General features: G+C 37.2%; 2 protein-coding genes across 12 annotated transcripts in view; both read left to right on the top strand.

Annotated features, from left to right (window-relative positions):
* kcna3a (potassium voltage-gated channel, shaker-related subfamily, member 3a) overlaps positions 1 to 4,110 on the top strand; it is a 47,007-nt gene extending 42,897 nt beyond the window's left edge. For 4 of the 7 annotated variants that reach the window (XR_014531336.1, XM_083528193.1, XM_083528191.1 and 1 more), the window contains 2 exons: positions 902 to 1,011; positions 3,657 to 4,110. The gene's annotated coding sequence lies outside the window, so the exon portion shown is untranslated. Of the gene's footprint in view, positions 1 to 621; positions 1,012 to 3,656 lie in introns of all 7 variants that reach the window. The other 3 variants (XM_083528194.1, XM_083528192.1, XR_014531335.1) reach the window with 2 other exon arrangements.
* Positions 4,111 to 8,912: 4,802 nt separating this feature from the next.
* On the top strand, positions 8,913 to 17,025 carry LOC310736045 (potassium voltage-gated channel subfamily A member 2). 5 transcript variants are annotated; one of them, XR_014536429.1, is made up of 3 exons: positions 8,913 to 9,169; positions 11,439 to 13,224; positions 13,316 to 17,025. XR_014536429.1 is itself a non-coding variant. In XM_083559443.1 (3 exons), the coding sequence occupies exon 3, from the start codon at positions 11,555 to 11,557 to the stop codon at positions 13,034 to 13,036; it is 1,482 nt and encodes a 493-aa protein (XP_083415569.1). In that variant the 5' UTR covers positions 8,997 to 9,169; positions 9,517 to 9,859; positions 11,439 to 11,554; the 3' UTR covers positions 13,037 to 17,025. The 5 variants fall into 5 exon arrangements, 4 of the variants coding, with proteins under 4 accessions (XP_083415568.1, XP_083415569.1, XP_083415570.1 ...); XM_083559443.1 differs by adding an exon at positions 9,517 to 9,859 and having other exon boundaries at positions 8,997 to 9,169; positions 11,439 to 17,025; XM_083559442.1 differs by having other exon boundaries at positions 8,917 to 9,169; positions 11,439 to 17,025.
* Positions 17,026 to 20,963: the final 3,938 nt, after the last annotated feature.

Below are 20,963 nucleotides of genomic sequence, written 5' to 3'. Positions count from 1 at the left end.
AGGCCGCCTCTATTATTGATCGAAGTCAAAGGGCATTCACTGAATCTCTGTAACATTCAATCAAAACCTGAAGCATAAATCAGAGCTTTGTGAACTGTCTGTACGTGATGGTGTGTGTGTGTGTGTGTGTGTGTGTGTGTGTGTGTGTGTGTGTGTGTGTGTGTGTGTGTGTGTGTGTGTGTGTCTTCCTCAATTTTGGATCTCACATGAGAATTCTATATAAAAGCCTTATTACAGATGTCACTATGTATTTATTGAGCCTAGAATCCTAGGCATTCTGTTTATTTCCAAAATAATTCGATTTAATATGACCAAAAAAAAAAGGTTTCTACTACTTTTTTTTATAAATGGCAAGCCAAGAAAGCAAATTTCGCTCAGTGCTGCCATCAAGTGATGTGTTTTCGCCCATGCAAGAACTCACCAGATATAGTATTATTAAAGGCTGGACATATTGTAATTTCTAATCATTCCAGAAATTTCTACTTGATATTTAATGTAAATGAGTTTTAATTTGCATGAATTTCAGGCAGGCTGTAACATTACAATTATATTCTGGTGATTTCATATATGCTCTTAGATATGTATAAAACATGTTTTGTTTAGTTTTGTTTCATTGCTCAGATTTCTGGATGGGGAAGAAAGAATTTGCATGCATAATCACATTGCACAGCTGCTGCATGATGTTTTAATGGCAGAAAGCTGAAATATCAGAGGTGTGAAATGAGCTGTCTGACGTCTCTGGAAATTCAAGCTGTCAGCTGAAACGTGCGATATAAGCTGTCGCTTCTGTTCAGCCTGAGATGCACGAGTTACTTTTAACTCGTAATTAAAAAGGTTTTATCTTTGCCTTTGTCACCAAGCACACCAAATATTAACATTCTTCTTTATTTCTGTTTCACAGGAGATAAAGATCAGGACCTATTTATTAAAGATTTCTGCTGATGGGCATTTATATGACACAGTCAAGCTGAACCATGGATCTATTCCAAACTGGGAAAAGAAGTTTTAAAGGTAAACTGTGGTTATTTTGCTAGGCGTTTAATGCTTTGTATGTGAAAAAAGCTTGCATGTAAAAAAACAACAACAACAAAAAAGCACCAATCTAAATCATTCACTTCCTTGCACTAAACCTAAAACTAGAAAAAAATATATATTTTTTGTGGTGTGTTCAAACAATAATGCATTCATTTTTGGTAACCACATCAACCAGAGCCAAGACTGATATAGAGCCTATACCAGGAACACCTTGTCAAAGCAAGAATAGAGCAGGACACCAAACTATGGAAAAGCAGCATCAATATATATATATTCACATGCTCATTTACATCTAAGAGCAATTTATTTTAGCTCTTTCGCCTACTGACGTGTTTAGGGGGTACGATACAACTTGAAAACCTAAAGGAAACCCATACAGCATGCAAAACTGTAGCAGACAATAACCTGTGCTCAGGATGAAACCCTACATACAGCTGCAAGGTGGCAAAAAAAAACTTTCTATGTTGCCCATTTTTTTTTAAATATGCACAAGAAAAGTTAGTCTATTCAATTATTATTTATTTATATACTAACATATAGGTGCAAATGACCCAAATACATCTCTGTCAATTGAAGGAGTGGCTGTAGCTTCTGTTTGGGAAATTAGTTATAATATTTCACCTAAAATAAACCAATGCTATTGATGGTTTTAGTTCTTGATAGTTTCAAAGTCCACTGCTTTACGTTTCTTGCCAAAACCACAAAAGTTATAGCAGAAATAATGAATACAGCAACAATAGCTGAGAATGTTGCATTTTTTAAATGTATTATTTGGCAGTGTCTATTGAAATCATTTGGTATTGATTTGGTATACGCTTCTTTTCTTCTTATGCAAGATTTTATATAAATTAATAATTCGATTTTATTCTATACTAACCAGCAGCATCAGGTAGTCTGAAGTAGATCACAGTAGATCATAAAATGTACAGCTGTTATTTGGGGCACTACAGGATTTGTGTTTACTCTGAAGCATCTTTTGTTTAACTGAAGCATATTACATAGACTATTTAACACATTACTAAGTTATCACCACTATCTTGGTAGTCTGAAAGGGTGTGTTTGCACATGAGCCTTACTTGTTTGTGTGTGCTTTTGATTTTGTGCACACCACCACTTAAAGGGTCTTGGTGTTTATTGATAGACGTGTGTATTCGTTTCACGCTTATTCTGGGTGTTATCACACTTCATCTCTGTCACTGAAGGCTCTCACATCATTAATTACACAGAGAGAATTGACTTCCGTCCAGCTATGGCTGCTGTTCTGGCAATCACTTGACTGAGTGGCGCTGAGTAGTGATTTTCACAGAGTAGTGATTTACAGTACGACCCACATTAACACTGCATTAAATAATACAGATAGGCTTCATGACATCACTGTTATTATCAGTAAATTAATAAATGTTTATTTGTATTTAAAATTGAATTATAGAAAATCTTCAGAGATGTTTTAAATATTATATTTTAATGGTGTTAAATTGTGTTAATTTAATGCTGCTAGTTCTGAGCAAGACAGATATTATCTGCAAGGTTGGGCCAGTCCTCTCTTCTAATGAAAAGACAATATTGGCAAGATTTATAGCTACGAATGAACCTGATCACTAAATGAATAAAAAAAACATTTAGATATTTAGTTATAAGGAAGGCAGCATGGGCTTCTCTTTTTTTTCCAGTAAAATATTTTAATACATTTAAAAAGACTAGAGGATGTACTTAATCTACTGAACTAATTTGAAAACAAACATGGTTGCAAAGCAGTTTTTCAGAAATTAGATCCCTTAAGACCAAATAGATCCCTATGGAACAAGCCAAAGATAACAGTGGTAAGAAAAGACTGCTTATAGGAGTAATGATTGAGACTCAAAACGGGAACGTCTATTACTGAGTAAACTGGATAGTAATTTAAGTTACAAAATAAATCAATTTAATTATCAATAATCTTCATATTTGCAATGCATTTGGCGTGTCTAGCAATATCATACTCTACATAGCCACACATTTGTGAACACCCAATTATCATACTGATATGTGATTCTTTTTTAATTTCACATTACTTTACAGTCCCCCTTTAGTCCCCTTTTGGTGTGAATATAGACTTTTCATTTTGGAATGTGGGTGTCGAGATTTGTGCTCATTCAAACACAAGTAAGGTCAGATATTGATGTTGGGGAAGGGGGAGTAAAGTGCAGTCACTATTTCAGATCAAAATTGTTTTTGGGGTCAGGTGTCTGTGCAGGTCACTTGAGATTTTTACTACAATCTTGTCAAATGTTACCACGTGTTAATGGAGCTCATTTTGTGCACAGGGCCATTGTCATATAGCAACATGTTTGATTGCTTCAGTTCAGTTCAGTTCCAGCAAACATAAATTCTTCAATTTCAGTAAAGAAAAATTTTAATGTAACATCATACAAAGAAATTCTACACAATTGTGTGGTTGCATCTGCATGGAAGAGTTTGATAATGAGTTGTTAAAAGACTCTTTGTAAAATGTACTAAACAACTGCATGGCTGGTAAGCTGTTTTTCCTCTCCCACTGACAGTAAAAATTGACTCCTCACTTATCCTATTTCAATTACAACTACAATTTAAATTACAATTCAATTTTGTGTGTTTTGTTTCAGCAGAGACAGATCCAGACCTATCAATAACTACTAGGCAAAGTACAAAGCACAGTACAAAGCACACAAACTCATCTAAGTGATGATTGTTGTCCGTATTGTTGTATATCACCTTCTCATCATATGAAGACTCCTTGTCTTGAAGTGGCCTTGTTCATTGGACACACTGCCAGACTGAATGTATATAACCTATTAGATGGACACTCAAGGGACCGAAGCTGATTCCCTTTGACGTAACTGCCAGTACTGTAGTAAGACATATATAATTAAGGATGTTATTTGTATGTTCTTCATGTATTAACTGTTTGTGGTGTTTTCAAACCAGATGTCTGTGTATATGTGTGTTGTTATCGAGGCAGTGTTTATGTATTAACTATATTAGACATTCCAAGCACTGAAGCACCAAAATTCTAAATGTTTTTTTGATGAGATTAACTAATAAAATGGGTTACACACATCTCCAGTAGTAACTCCTCTCTCTGTCTCTTTCACTATCTTTGTCTCTTCCTTTATGTCTATTGGTCTTTACAAGGCTGTTAGGATGCAGTTATTAAGTAACTGAGTAAAGTAACCAGTCCATGCTGTGTTGAGTCCCAGACACATATTGACATTTGGAGAACAAAAGTAACAACAGCTGAGGATAACACCACACACCTGTAAACCAAAAGAACTACCAGCTGCATCACTATGCTGCTCTATCTCATTTTCTAAGCCACTGTGCAAGCAATGTTGATAAAGACAAATGACCTGCTTTATGCATTTTCCATGTTCCATATTTCATGGAAAATATTATAAAACAGTAGGCTATTAAATACATTTTGTACATTTTATATATCAAATTATTGCTAACGGTACATATATAGAAATAAATCGTTTGCCCAGAAACCACCTGCACTTGGCTGCACCTGTATTGCCTGCATTTTGAATAGCATTAAAGTATGAAAATCATTTTGCACTTTTTTCCATGATTACATCAAGCCATCTTTATTTTATCCTAAAGGAGGCCAAGCAGGTGTTAAAAGAAATGCTTAGTCACCCAGTTCCTGTTGAGTGTCTGCACAAAGTACAGCACTTCCTGCACACAGACGATTGTAGAATATATCCCAGCAGGCTATGTTTAGCTTTGCTAAACAGAACAGCTGAATTTAGAATGACACAAGCAATGCATCACATTATGCTGAGCAAAGTAGCTGCTTCTTGTAATATGCCACAGACCCATAGAGGAGTCATTTTAGGTGAATGTGCACACCCTGTTCTGTATTTGACACTGTTTAATATTCATTCATATATTCATTCATTGTCTGCCGCTTATCCGTAATTCGGGTCGCGGGGGCAGCAGTCTAAGCACCGTCCCTTACGGTCCCTCCTGTAGGTGGTGAGCCCACGGGAAGGCGGCCCCACGCCACTCCGACGTAATTTGTTCAATTTTGCTACAAATTGAACCCAATAGAGTAACACCACACATGCCTTCAAACTGTGATCATGAAGACCATGATAATGAAGTGAAGACAAACAACATGCACACATTTATGTTTGGAAAGTAATTCAAGACATACTGTAAAACAGACTTGAAGCTGCATTTGTTTAAAAGTTTTCTGATATGGTCCCCTGCCTCTGCCGTGCCAGAGTGTCTCCTGGGACAAGGCCAAATATACACTGCCATAATGGCAGTGTATATTTGGGGCCACGGGAAGGCGCGGGGCCGCCTTCCCGTGGGCTCACCACCTACAGGAGGGACCGTAAGGGACGGTGCTTAGAAAAAGCGAACACATATTTAGGTATAGATATGTACTTGTAAGATATGGCTTAATATCTTATTCAATAGTGCTTTTGAAAGTGGTGTAATACAAGCCATTATGGCAGTGTATATTTGGCCTTGTCCCAGGAGACCCTCTGGCACGGCAGAGGCAGGGGACCTCTAGCTGTGTGTGTGTGTGTGTGTGTGTGTGTGTGTGTGTGTGTGTGTGTGTGTGTGTGCGCGCATGTGATAATGAGGAAGCTCTCTGCTGCTTTTTTTAAAGCAGCTGAGCCCCTGCACAGTTCACTGGAAATGAATATTAGGCTTTTTTCTTACTGGTTACTTTTATAGCCCCCTAATATTAGGTTCTACCAGTAACACACTAAATCCCAAACTCACCCCAGGACAGAATGTCTATGCAACTTCTGTAGAAATGCCACTGGCATATTATGAAAGCTATGTCTGAGATCTAAACCTTCCATTACAGTATACATTAGCAATCACTCTTTTGCTCTCAGCAGTTTTATCAAGGTGAAAGTTCATCCTTACATTTTTACTGCATGCAAACATGAAGTACAGGATTTTTCTTATACACTTAGAGGCAAGAATATGGCAAGACAAAATAACTAAGAAGCCAGACTCAAAATGTAGCACATATGCTTTTTGGTAAGACCTGATAATGGTTTTAAATACCATTACAGTACGCAGTTGAAGAAGAGTAAAGACTCTTCGTACTAAGTGGTATGATACTAAGAGTGCTATGGTGCATTGTAAGAATGATATGATCAGTATAAACATATCTTGAATGAAATTTCTTGGTTGAGCACAGGACACTTTATGATTACAGCAGCAGTTCTTGGGTATACACAGAGACTAAATTCTAGGGCATAAACTGTTTTCTGTGAAGTGCAAATCTTTAGAGCATCCATGTAGGACATCATTGGATTGAGATTTACCTGTGCAGAAAGCTCCAAAGGAAAGAAGAAAATTAAGGTGAACTACAGCAGCATAAAAGTACCTGTTTCATGCACTGACTGCAAAGGCAGCACAACAGAGAGAAAAAGCGAACACATATTTAGGTATAGATATGTACTTGTCCTACAAGTATTAGAGGGCAAATGTCTATTTCAGTGGGTCTAGCTTTGACTACGTGACTAAAAGGACCATAATGTAACACTGACATGAGGAAAGACTTGGATATAAGTGTCATGAAGTGTCCTGCTACTCTACCACCAAGAAACCAAGACTAACAAAACAGCTTACCATAATTCTATTATGAATCACTCTAGATTTACCACTTTATGTGAGAAAAAGTCTATGGAAAAAAAAAAAAATGTCAAGATAAACAGATTGGGTTGTCAACCTAGACATAAAAATATTGACAATGTGTCTCAAACACAACCTGAAATGTTATTCCACATCACTGGGAATTTATAAAAAAAAAATGCTTTGCCCCTTGCTGTAATTCTCATTCTAGGTACTGATCAAATGCCTTCTGCAGTTCAAAGCTGGAGGACATCAGCTTCCACTGAGTCGTGGCATTTAATATGGCATTTCACAAGCCAAATTCTTTCCTCAAGGTGAAGAACCATAAAACGCTGACTTAACTAATGGATCTGTCAGGAAAGCTGCAAGCATGACACAGCATATTGGGCTTAGTGCCATAATTTCCTTGGCCTGTGAGATGTCATCACAGTACTCTCGCCTCACACTGTCTAGATAAGGGTTCCTGGTGCCTGTCACCATAGTAACAAGGGGAGCACAATCCAATGACAGCAGTGACTGAATCAGTGTACCTGAGTTCTGTTTAAGCTTTTAGAGGATATAAGGCTTCCACTTAGACAAGAAAATAAAAATCTTTTGATTAATGTGTATTGAAACAGTAAAGCGTATAATTGCTTGTTTTTCTGTTAAGTAGAAATTGGTAAATAACAGGATTTTAGCAATGTCCATGGTGAATCCAATCTTTCACATGCAAAAGATGAAGGCACTCTGAATAGGAAACTGTGCTACTTATTAGCATAGCCAAGCCACCTATAATTTAATGTTTTGGAATAGTGAAAGAAAACCAGGAAACCTGGTGTAAATGTACACAAAACATTAAGAACATGTTACACTCCATACAGACTGCAACCCAAGCTCAGAATCAAACCAGGGGCCCTGTACTGTAGCAGTAAGCTGGCCAAGCTACCAAATGTATTCACCCAAAAATGATCAAGCATTAATTAGTTACATGGGTAAGACCTTTTTTTTTTTTCATTTCAAAATGTTACAAATTAAAATTGACTTTTCAAAATAAATGCCTTTTTGTTATAAAAATAAATAAATAAAATTCTGCTTCACATTACAAGAGTATAAATCCATATTAAAATCAACACATCCATAACCACAAGATATTGTTTGCACGTGTGTACTTTTGGGATTGGGTAAAGGATGATGGTGAGCAAAGGACACTGCTTCGCTTCAGTGCACTTGCTACAGGTTGTGATATTGCAAGTGCTGCAGCAGTGGGTGGATAAGTGACCTTGAATATCTACTGGCTCCTGGCTGTGTGCCACTGTCTGCTCTAGTCTGCAAAGTCACTCAGACAAATCAATTTCAAACTATTCTAGTTGGTCATTAGAAAATGCAACTAAATAAAAACAAAAAAAGATACCAATACCCGCCAGGTGGTGGTACTTTGTTGATATAGATGTAGCAGGAATTTGATTTATATTCAATAGTTTAATAAATAGTACACAAAAAAGTAGGTGGGATGTAATCATATGGGTGTTAAATGGTGACAAATCCGAACTAAGCAAATGTTAAGGATATTTCGATCTAATTAGCACATTTGTTTACGATCCTGCCAAAGTACATGCATTCCCCACATATTCAGAAATACTGTATAAATACAAGGCACTTTGTTCAAACTTAGATGCTAAAAAATTGATCATCTGCTGAATGGAACTGAGGAATCTGGGCTTTATGTAAGTTATGTATGTGTGCGATGATAGATTGTGTTACAGATGATGTGTTCTCGCATTAAGACACATTTTTTAATAAACTCTGTTTAGTTAAGCTTTGGAACACACCACATTGTTGAAAAGCTTCAGGATCCACCTGTACAATTCTTAGGTTGTGTGCATTTTCAAATGTTCTCCAACTTGGGTTTTCTCCAGGTTTACTGTTGGGTTATTTTCAACTGTTGGAACTTTGGTGAGAAACATTAACTGTAATAAAAATTTAATGTGTTCATTTAATTTGATAAGATTTGATAAGAACTTTTAGAAGGACAGCTTTTGGGTGGGTTTTTGTTCATCTGGCAAATGTTTGTTCAATTTTCAACTTTAATGGCAAATGTGACTAAGCTCTAACACAATGCCACTTGTTCTGAGTTTGAAGCACATTGGCCTAGAGAGCATGCTCTTTTGCTAGGAGTTTCACTCGTTTTTTTTTAATGGGTTTAGTGAAGGGAGACGTTTCCCCTCACCTGGCAGGAGTGCAGTATCTCAGCATGTAAAACGCGTTCCCTTTAAAGCGGCCACTCTGCGCCAAACTGAGGAGTGGTACTGAGGCTCGTCCATCCGCGGTGCCGTAGTCTTTTTGGTATGCAGGGCATCACTCCTCTGCAGCTGCCGCTTAACGCCTTAACTAACTGACTAATTGGGATAACATCGAGTCGTCCTCTTGCAACGGAGACTAACAAATACATGCATATATACAGTACATACATACACACATATATACACACATATAAACCGCTGCGTTTCACCTGCAAGGCGACAGACACAAACAGGTAGGAAGCAGTGACTGATGTCTAAACCTCGTTACCTGTTTTTTTCTGACTTGTTTAGTTTTAAGCATTGTGTTTTGTGGATTTGTAAAGAATGTGTGAGCACTCAACCTGTTAGACCGCCAGATGGATCTTTTCTGCTTTGGATGAACAAACACATGAGGCGCACTAATGAGTTTGCTCGGACAACTTAAGAATAGCCTGAAGTCTGACATCGTGTAACCTTCTGACTCTCAGGCTGCAGCGTTTATAGCGATTCGGGCTCTGTTGTTTCTCCACATGACCCGAGAGGAGACGCGATGCTCGCACGAGGCTGCTGGTGTTTAATGATGCTGCTGTCACTGTTGCAGGTCTCCGCTCTGTTGTGAGACCGCCGCGTGCACGCGTCGTTTCCAAGGATACTACGGGAAGCGCTTGTGCCTTGTTTGCCCCCCTCTTTTCTTTTCTGCGGTCCTTCGTTTTAAACAACCTGCCGGGAAGCTCAGGGGGCTCCAAAGGAGGCGAGGACACACCCAAGGTCTCTAGCTCCTCTTCTCCTTGCCTTCTTTTACGCCAGAAGAAAAAAGGATATAGCTAGCTTTACAGAAGATATTTGGCATCTCCATCGCACCGGTGCTCTCCTCACCGCGGGGACTCCCGGACACTTCCTGGCATCGAAGAGCGGTGTTCGGCGGGGGAAGTTTATTCCTAGAGGTAGAGTAAATCTGGACAGGATCGTGATTGGTATCGACTGGTCTTTAGAAAAATAGCACACAGCAAAACATCACAATGTAGACTGAATACTTGTAGTGCTTCAAAGCACATTGGTTACAAATAAACCATGTCAAAGATATTTCAGCTACAGTCAGTACTACATTGGTGGTTTTGCTGTGAAGATTGCACAAGTCTTTGTCAAGGAAACAGGTCACATAGTGGGTTATAATAATGTTCTTTTCTTATTAGCATTATTTCGAGTTCAAGAAGGACGCAAGCCTTCATTTGTAACATGCAGCTCAGTGAAATTATTTTCTTTGCATATCCAGTGTTAGAAAAATGGGGTCTGATATGATACTGTACAGCACTACTGGAGCAGAGAGGGCTAAGGGCCTTGCTTATGGTAGTGATGGTGTTTAAATCCCCAACCTTCTAAGCATGAACCCAGAGCCTTATCCGTTTAGCTACCACTGCAAGACTACATGATATAATTTTGTGCCTGAAGGGAGGGCGATATGGACTTCATGCGGAAAGATAAATAGGTAAAGCTTGCTCAAAACCAGACTGTGTATACTGCTTGTGTGGAGGTGAGAATGGTGGTCAGTCTGTCAAAGACATTGGCATATTTTAAATAATGCTATATTGAGATTCAAAGTTTATGGTAGGACAGTGCACAAAGAATAAACCGAATCCTGGCTAATAGACCATATCCATCACACGATTCTTGTTACATTACTTAACTCTTTCTTATGGATTTGACCAGCTGTAAATACTATATGTCATAGAGACAGGATGTAAATTTTTTCAGAATGCTATGTAGGTCGTAATATGTTCTCTCTTCATCGTGAAAGTGATCATCTAATCTCACTGCTGAAAATGCACGCATTAACAGAGAAATGAAATTGAAAAAATTGCACAATGCACTCTAAAATGTAGTGACACCAGTGATGCAGAGTCAGGTTCAACCACCCTAGTCCTGGAGTTTCCCCTGTCCTGCATTTTGTGCCTCAGTCTTTTGTATACATATTTCCCGCCAGTTTCTTTGCCCAACACAGCTGACTCAGCTAAGACTGTGATTTATTTTTTGCATGGTTGCCAGTGTGACTCACAGCAACTTAAAATCATCATATTATAAAGTAATTCTTTCTACCCAGACTCATTAATCATGTTTTTTTTTTTTTTTAAATAATGCTCATTGTGTAAATTAAAATCATTGTTATAGCAGTTTGGTAGACATGTTTCTTGCAACAAATTTCCTAGGAAAACACTGGGGAGATGAATCATAAAGCAAATTTTTTCATGTGGGAAAGTAAATTCAGGAGAGATTCTTGTTGAATATGATTTCAGAGTCCTCTTTGTATCTTATTTACTGAGTAAACATTGTATATTTCTTTCTGATTAAATGTGATGTATGTATGTATATATATATATATATATATATATATATATATATATATATATATATATATATATATATATATATATATATATATATATATATATATGAGGCGAGAGTACTGTGATGACATGCAGTGTACAATTGAAGTATTCATATGCATCTCTGTCTGCTGTGTTTCAGTGAATCCTTTGGGAACACACTGTGGTATTAAACCCCTCTTCTTGTTAGACATCATCCTCCATTTTCCTCGCACTATCTATCTCAGGTGAAAAGTGCAGGCCTCACCCTCCTGCATAATGACAGTGGCAACAGGAGATCCCTCAGATGAGGCAGCAGCACACCCAGGCCACCCTCAGGACTATGACACTGAGGGAGAACAGGATTGCTGCGAAAGAGTTGTCATCAACATTTCAGGTCTGCGCTTTGAAACACAGTTAAAGACGCTTTCACAATTTCCTGAGACATTGCTTGGTGATCCAAAAAAGCGAATTCGATACTTTGACCCTTTAAGGAATGAATATTTCTTTGATAGAAACCGGCCAAGCTTTGATGCCATCCTTTACTACTACCAGTCCGGTGGAAGGTTACGGCGCCCTGTAAATGTGACTCTGGACATATTTTCAGAAGAAATTCGGTTTTATGAGCTTGGAGAGGAGGCTATTGAGATGTTCAGGGAGGATGAAGGGTTCATAAAGGAAGAGGAGAGGCCTTTGCCTGACAATGAATTTCAGAAGCAGGTCTGGTTGCTATTTGAGTATCCAGAAAGTTCAGGACCAGCAAGGATTATAGCCATTATATCTGTCATGGTGATTCTTATTTCAATAGTCAGCTTCTGTCTAGAGACTCTGCCTATATTCCGAAGTGATGAGGAGGATATGCATAAAGTCCAAACATATAATACTAACTCTACCACAAAATATGTGTCCACCTCCTTTACTGACCCGTTCTTCATCCTGGAGACACTTTGCATAATCTGGTTCTCCTTTGAGTTCCTGGTGCGGTTCTTTGCCTGCCCAAGTAAAGCTAGCTTCTTTGTGAATATAATGAATATGATTGATGTGGTGGCTATTATCCCCTACTTCATTACACTAGGAACAGAACTGGCAGAGAAAGCAGAAGATGGGCAGCAAGGGCAACAGGCAATGTCATTAGCTATTTTGCGAGTCATCAGACTAGTAAGGGTCTTTAGAATCTTTAAGCTTTCACGCCATTCCAAGGGACTCCAGATTCTGGGGCAAACTCTAAAGGCCAGTATGAGAGAACTTGGGTTGCTCATCTTCTTTCTCTTTATTGGAGTCATCCTCTTCTCCAGTGCTGTCTACTTTGCTGAAGCAGATGAACCCGAGTCCCAGTTCTACAGTATCCCAGATGCCTTCTGGTGGGCTGTGGTTTCTATGACGACTGTTGGCTATGGAGATATGGTACCCACTACTATAGGTGGAAAGATTGTTGGTTCTCTTTGTGCCATTGCTGGAGTGTTGACAATCGCCTTGCCAGTGCCTGTCATTGTCTCAAATTTCAACTACTTCTACCACCGTGAAACAGAGGGTGAGGAGCAAGCCCAATATCTGCAAGTTAACACCCCCAAAGCCGATTCCCAAGAAGAACTGAAAGGAAGTCAAAGTGGTTCTACCCTTAGCAAATCTGAATATATGGAGATCCAAGAAGCAGTGAACAACAGCAATGAGGACTTCCAGGGGGAGGATCACAAAAAAGGCAATTGCACTTTGGCCAACACAAACTATGTGAATATAAAAAAAATGCTGACTGATGTATAATCAACTGAAGTTGCATTATTGGATAATTAGAAATGACTGTGAAAGAGATGGCAGCCTTAGTCTGCAAGATTTCTTAAGGCTTTAAAGCTTAAAAGGATTATAAAGGATCACGATAAGGCAAAACCTGTGCTACTGATATGAAATTTTCTGTTTTGTTCAGAAATTTCAGGATCATCCCAGCCCTCTATGTAAGGTTGTCTACATATTCAAACGTTCATCTGTGCATGCAATTACCTTTCATCTTCATGACTCTCACTAAAAAAATCTAACTTTCTGTAGCAGAAGAAACTGTACAACCTAGAGGAGGATGAAGAAACAACCTAACTAAATGGGTTATCGTCTACGACGTGTATACGCTATCAACATGTATCAAGTCCTCAAAGTTCAGCTACATCTTTTTGCTTTTCCAAAGAAAATATTCTTGTGCTTCTCCTGCTGTAAGGAAAGCAAGGCCTCATGGGGAGTGTAATAATAATGATATAAGCTTATGAGAAGAAAACCTTCCTCCATTGTTGCTGCTGCTTATAATAGATGTCTAATAGGAGTAATACTTAAACATGATAAACACGATAAACTCAGATTCAATTAGCTCAAAGCATTTAAAACAGTTTTTAAAACCATCGTCTCCCCAGTAGCCTATATATGTATGGACAACACTAACATCTATACTCTCATGAAAGCATTTACTGCAAAGACTTTAAAGACAGACTGAAAGTTTCTGTGCCATATTTAATGTCCGCATCAATGCAGTTAATCACATTTGTGCAGCATGTATGTTTATCATCTTTTTAATATCATACAGACCAGATTATGCTGTTGTTTGCTGACCAATTTTGGGTTAAGGCCAGCTACATGATTTGGTACAGAAAAGAGTGACACTGACCAAAACTCGCACCAATTAGAAGAATTGTTTTATTCAAACAGATCCCAAAATCTCTGAATATCCTTAGAACACAAGTTGCCTGTACCAATGATATTGTAGCAACATTTAATGTGACAGTGATGTGATTATGGAACATGTTACATATGTACCACAGAAACAAGCAGCTCAAGTTGTGTTGTAGTTCAGCATTTTGATCATTTCCTTACTTTTCTAAGATAATGATTGATATTCAATTTACTTGGGAGGTAAACAAGCCATATCTACTTAACACTGTAATAAAACACAACACATATTTAGCCTGTGAATATAGCAAATTGCTAGCATAAACAACATATACAAAATATTTTATTATAATCACAATATGAATTATTTTATGCAGTGAATTTAATTGTTCCATTTATATGGAGAGGCTCTAGAAAGAACTTTAGATATACAGTTGGGTTCAAAATTCTGAAACTGTATTTAAAAAAATCTGATATTGAATTCTATATCTTGAATATTTAATTTTCAGGATTTTGCAATATTTCCAGGCCCCATTTTAATGTAGGTCATTTTGCGATAGTAACACCAATGGGACTGTAATGGTTCTGAAATGTATCATCAGGTTTTATGCAAACTGGTCTCTATGCCAGTAAAAGTGCACACTGGTATTAAAGAAAATTGGGACAAATCAAATACTAAACTGAATCTGAAATTCGTGTAGTCTCAGAATGTTTTATTCCACTGTATGTCTAAAGTCTATTGTGTATACGGTAGCTAATATAAAATAATGGGCATGAACACAGTGCAGCTTTTAGGTTTTGTTTTATTTTTGTTTTTGTTTTGTTATGTTTTATTTGTCTTTGGCTTCAAAGGCATTGGGATGCACATAGTGACCTTTAGGTAGTTGGCAGAGCCACAGTACATGACTAGAATGACTTAACAGTACATTGCAGTAGCTGCATCGTCACGTTCCTGATAGCATCAGTTGACCTTCCTAAAGAATCAGGTTTACTTCTCTCATGACAAGGAAAGGACTATAAATCAATACATTATATTATAGCGTAATGGATATCAATGATATTGAGAGCACCACAAAGCTGTATAACTTTCAGATCGGTCATACTGAGGTCATACTGCAGTAGCCTGAGCTTTTTTTTCCTGAGGCCAGTAGCTCTTTTACTTTCTTCTATGGGTCTTACAATGGTAGCTAGTGCAGTATGGGTATAGCTGGATATAATACATTATAATCAGTGTAGAAAGATTAGAAGTGTAGAAGCATTTTTGGTCATTCAAATTTCCAAATTGGCATTTAAGATTGTTTAACCAAAGCATTGAACTTCAATTATTTTTTTTAATTTTTTTTAACTCTTTTGCTTTTATCTTCTGTTGTTTGGCAGGAAATAATGAAAGTGAATCGTTTTATTGTGTAGCAATCATCATGCACAGTGCATGTTTTTAGTTTTTCATTTTTTATTCCTGAAACAGACTGTATTTGCTGATACTTGTGTAGAGAAGGAAGAACTCCTCACAGCTATTAGCTTTCAGCTTTGTTCTAGCTGAGGCTTGAAGTGCATTCCTTGAAAGTTCATATTTTGGTCATTTTGGTCATTTGCATTCAAGACCTTATGTGGCTGTTTAAAAAAAAAAAAGAAAAGAAAAACAAAATAACAGGTGTATGCACATTGTACATGGACAGTCAGATCAATATATAATAACTTAAATGCAAGTGAGCTTTATTCTATGCATAGAAAAGTACACAGAAAGAATGTATCGTCCCATTTCCTGCACACTTGCACTGTTTTTTTTTTGTGTTTATTTTATTTCATTTTCACTGGCAAGCATCATATGTGTGACCTGAAAATGAAAGAGAATGTATGCCTGTGAATAACTTTTTTCTCATTGTATATTTAGCACTTTTGAAAGGCAGATTTACAAACCACTGCCATCATATTGATTGCAGGTATTGTGTTTGTTTGTTTGTTTGTTTGTTTGTTTGTTTGTTTGTTTTTTATATTGGAGCACCAAATGTCTTAAATATTTTTTTATATTTATCTTATGATCATTCCATTGCCTAGGACTGGAAGGATGCAAACGGTCATGTCTTATTCTATTCTATATATATATTCTATCCTTACTGAGATAGTGCAATATATTAGCTCAACTCGGTTCCCAAACTACTGTAGCCAATGAGATTTGCTTCATCATGTAACATTTGCTTCATCAGCAGACCAAACAGAAAATCTGTATAAAAATGATTATGAATATTTAAGATTTTGACCGAAGATCAATTAAGAATTGTCTTTGATTGAACACACACTCCCCATTCATATATCTTTCTGATGAAGCTCAGTGTATTTCCGCTGCTTTCATTGAGGTCATGTTTCATTAGAGTCTGATGGAACTGGCAAAGTTAAAAAATGGATCTCATTACTCAATTATGCAAACCTGTTTTTGTGTGTTGAGCATGAATCGTGTCTCTGTGTATCAATGCGCTACTGCTTGGGGAGTTTTAGGTTTCATAAGGAACAATCATCTTAGAGCTTTACAACTGCAGTCCAGGTTTAAATAAAGCAGATTTGGGGCAGATTGCCACTGCGCACGCGTGCGCACACACACACACACACACACACACACAACCACACACACACACACAAACATATATATATATATATATATATATATATATATATATATATATATATATATATATATATATATATATAGTCTGCAGAGTTCTGTGCAAAATTTGTTATGTTATTCAGCAATTTTCAGTTTACCTGATAATGCTTAAAAGATAAGTGCTTTAAAGGACTGCAAGCATAAGTGACATGTAACTTACACCTTTCATTCTTCATTTCAATGAAGCCTAGCAACTACAGTATGCTGTAGATTATAGACATTTGTTTTTTCAAATTGAACAGCATTTACAACAAAAAAATATGGAAAATAACATAAGGAGCATGGAGGAAAGTTCAGCACATTCTTTGGTTCCGAATGAGATGCACTTTAATAGTACAATAAGGAGACAATCTAATGATTGAGGCTAAGCATAGAACCGTTCTGAATGTCCATTCATGTCTTAATGCTACATTAATAATGAAAATGAAAAAGCAATCTTAAACCTGTGTTTGGATTTTACTTCTCTATGTTTTCTGTGTTCTGTGTTCTCTCTCTGTGTGTTTGTGTGTGTGTGTGTGTGTGTGTGTGTGTGTGTGTGTGTGTGTGTGTGTGTGTGTGTGTGTGTGTGTGTGTGTTGGGGGTTATATGTCACGAACATCTTCACTTTGAGCATTCTCTGAATGTCAGTGTAGTGCTAAGAGCACAATGTAAACTATTATTAGGCGAAGAAGCATTTCATGACTTCACCACTTCATAGAACAGCGAAACAATCAGGACAGCTTTTGCTTATGTTAATTATCATTAGTCAGTTTAATTGCATGCTTTGTAGCACTTCTACAGTAGAAAAACAAATTAGAAGCTATTTCTTTTTGCACCGTTTTTCCTCTTGTGTTCAGCATCCTGTATGTCCCTGTGTAAGTCTCTTAGGCAGAAAACAGCATGAGCTATAAATAGACAATGATGAAGGAGAATAGAAAAAGATAGAAAAAAAGGAATCTATTTTTCTCTTTTGAGCATGAAAAAACTAGAGGGTGGTTTTGGAAGATACGTTTTGAGCAAGTGTTGGGGGGGTTGACAGAATATTCACAGGAGACAGAAATAGATTAAACAGTGAGACAGGAGGAGGGAGGTGAAGAATAGAAGATGACACCTTCATCATCAGGAAGTGTGCGCACAGTATTCATTTTGTTCACCAGTTAATGTTCTCGTCTTCGTGGAATTTTTAGAATTTGTTTAGATCCATTAGTATAAACAGACATTTGGGGGTTTTTTTGTTGATTATTTTTAACATGGCTTATGAGATGAGGTCATAAAATGATAGAGGATCTAAGCAACAAGTGGTAGGGTTTTAATATGAGCCTTTTTACCATCCATAAAAGCTCTTTTTTTTATACTAAATACAAATGTACTGAGATATGTACATGGCTGGATTAATTTCCACTATATTCTCCCAGACGGCTCTTAGAAGATGCAGGGGAAACGCTGATACTTAAGAAAAGTAACACCGATTAGTTCATCTTTATTGCCCCCTAGAGGTGTTCTACAGTATCACGTACTCTATATACCAACACATGCGCGCTCCATGCAGCAATGCACCTGAACCAACTGACTGAACAGCACCTGGTACGACTGCACTGGGAAACCCAATAGCAAAAGTCGCATTGCACTTAAGTCTGGATTGGGAAATACTGCAGCACTGCGAAGTACTGGGAGGATTTCATTAAAAATGTACTTCTATTTTTAGAAAATAGTATTTCTAATAACGGAGACTGATGCATACATTCAATTATGCCTAATGAGAATGTTCTCTACTAGCAGAATACAGATTATAGAGCTTAATAGGCATCACGTGCGCCCTGAACTATAAATAAAGTAATACAGTATAGATGTACTGCGCCGTAGCAGAGATGCATGACAGGAAAAGCTGCAGAGAGTCTTAAAATACCCCTCGTTAATAAATTTTTCAGCACTGTCCATAAAACCAGCTCTGGCATCTTACTTAGCACAATCATGAAGATGGGATCACGCTGAAAGGAATACAGGGGCTAGAAATAACAGGTTTTTATTGCCTGAAAGCTCATGTGGTAAAGTATACACATTAAAGTATAACCTGGCCAACCCTGGCTGGACAGGAGATACAGATGGGGGAGTTTCACAGAAGTGTAAATTTGTGTTAAATTAGAATGGATAGATAAAAAGGATTGCTGCTGACAGATTGACGTATTGAGAGGAGAGAGAGAGAGAGAGAGAGAGAGAGAGAGAGAGAGAGAGAGAGACAGAGAGACAGAGAGACAGAGAGACAGAGAGAGATTGTGAATTGGTGTGATTAACATTGGTGTGAGTAACAAAACAAATCTGCAAAATGTTGCCATCGCTTATTTATTACAAAAGTTCATACTTTCATATACATTATAAATCATTGCAACAAAATAAATTGCTATAATTTTTTTTTTTTTAAAGCAATGAAATAGCTTTCATCAAAATACATTTTACCTGCTGAACTGAAGGTGTACAACCTCTTTTCTCCACCAGGTGTGCTTATATTGCAGCTGTTTTGCATCTCAGTTTGGCTTTCTGTACAGTGGACTTTACATCTGCAGCTGTAAGAATGCTTATTGGGGCTGGAGTAAGTAATGAGATCAAATGTATTACCAAGCAGATGTCATAGGGATTAAGGATTTGAAGGACAGAAGATTTACCACTACGCAAATGTGTAATACTATATAGCTTTAATTTACGTAGGTTTACACTGGAACTCTATTCGTAATGTATTTATAAACCACTGAATACAGTATAATGTTCATAAACAGTAAGTTATTATCGATATAAAGTAACACGCAAACTATCACATCCCTGCCTCCTCCTATGATCCTCAGCCTATGACCTCATCACGTTTATACTCTCTTCCCACACACAGTCACCAGACTACATAACACTCACCTGTTTACAGTCACACTAATATATTTTAATAACCTGGGATGATCAATCTATCAATCTATCTGCCTGCTTCACACTGATTTAGTCTTGTCCATGCCGTTTTGTTGATCATCTCTCAGTATTTTCCAGCCATTTTGTTAGTCAAGTACAGATTTAAAAAATATGATGTGTAGTTATATGATTTATATACAGTCTGCTTTCTTGGTATGTAGACTCAAATAGTAGTCAAATAGACTACTAGCATTCAGTGCTATGACCATTATGAATGTAGTGAAAGAACCAGCAGTAATACAAAGAAATTCTGTCAACAACATCATTGCGTGCAACCTGGCTATACATATTCAGACTTTTGACTCTGAATTAACATGTATTTGCATCATGACTCAGAAAGAGAAAGAGAATGCGTAAGCATGACACACAGAGACTATAAAAGACAATATTGCCTGCCTCCAAATCATGTATGACCAATAAGCAAGCAAAAGCTAGCTCAATGCTTAAAAGCGTTGTTTTGATGGTGTATAAATAATTAATAAATTAGTTATTCAAATTATATAAAACATCTATTTTTTCTCTAACTGTAGACAATATAACCTTCATGTAACAATGCACAACACACAAAGTAAAACAAATAATGATAAAGTGCTTGTGTAAGTAAATTGAGCTGCATAAAAATCAATACTTCATTTTATTACCTCCTCGGCTATTCAGCTTTATTGATCTTGAGGCAGACAGCTTAGGTTAAGTCCATTTAGCTAAGGGGATAGGCAGATTACTGTCTAAAAACTTCAGAAACAGTAAAGTTTAAAAGACTACAAGCAAATTAAGTGAAAGATTAGTTACACAACATAGCCATAGACTTCCTGTGTTAAAAAAAATGTAAACTAAAAACTTTAACATTTAAATATCTAAATATTTTGATTTGTTAAAAATTATTATAGCATTTTTTTTGTTATCTTTTGTAAATTAAATATCTGTGCATGCATAAAAAGTGTAAGTAACAAAAGATATTTTACTGGTGATTCTAGCAGCAACAGTTGCTGTGAAAAATTGTGCCTAAGATTATCAGCCCATTTTTACGGGCTGGAAATAGCACATCAGCACGAAGAATGAATAGGATCTCTGAACCATCTTTCATACTTGACTTTGTTTGTCCAATAGGCACAGCATGGGTGTCCACAGCCTGTGGTGTTTTGTTGGATCGTAGGTTAGGCAGATGGTCTCACAGTGGGAGACGTGGATGGAGGTGGAGAGGTTGAAGGGTGAGTGCCTGTGAGAGGTGCTGTGGGATAGGCTGTGCAGCCTGGAACACTAATGAAGAACTGCAGGGGAGGGGTGGTGCCACCAGGCTTTAAAGAGGTCTAGAGTCTAGAGGGTGTGTTTTTGTTGGCTGCACTATGGCAGCATTTGCACATTATTTTGAACAGAACACCTCAAATGAAGGTGAAACATAAAGGAAAACATTTCACAACAATATCTTTTTCATTTGACAGATGCAATTACCTGAAA

This window comes from Silurus aristotelis (genome assembly GCF_946808225.1).
Source record: "Silurus aristotelis genome assembly, chromosome: 2".
Classification (NCBI taxonomy): domain Eukaryota; kingdom Metazoa; phylum Chordata; class Actinopteri; order Siluriformes; family Siluridae; genus Silurus; species Silurus aristotelis.
This window is presented reverse-complemented; position numbering and strand designations above follow the sequence as displayed.

Excerpts from the sequence above, each read along its gene's own strand:
- LOC310736045 (XM_083559442.1), top strand. The coding sequence starts at position 11,555 with ATGACAGTGGCAACAGGAGATCCCTCAGATGAGGCAGCAGCACACCCA.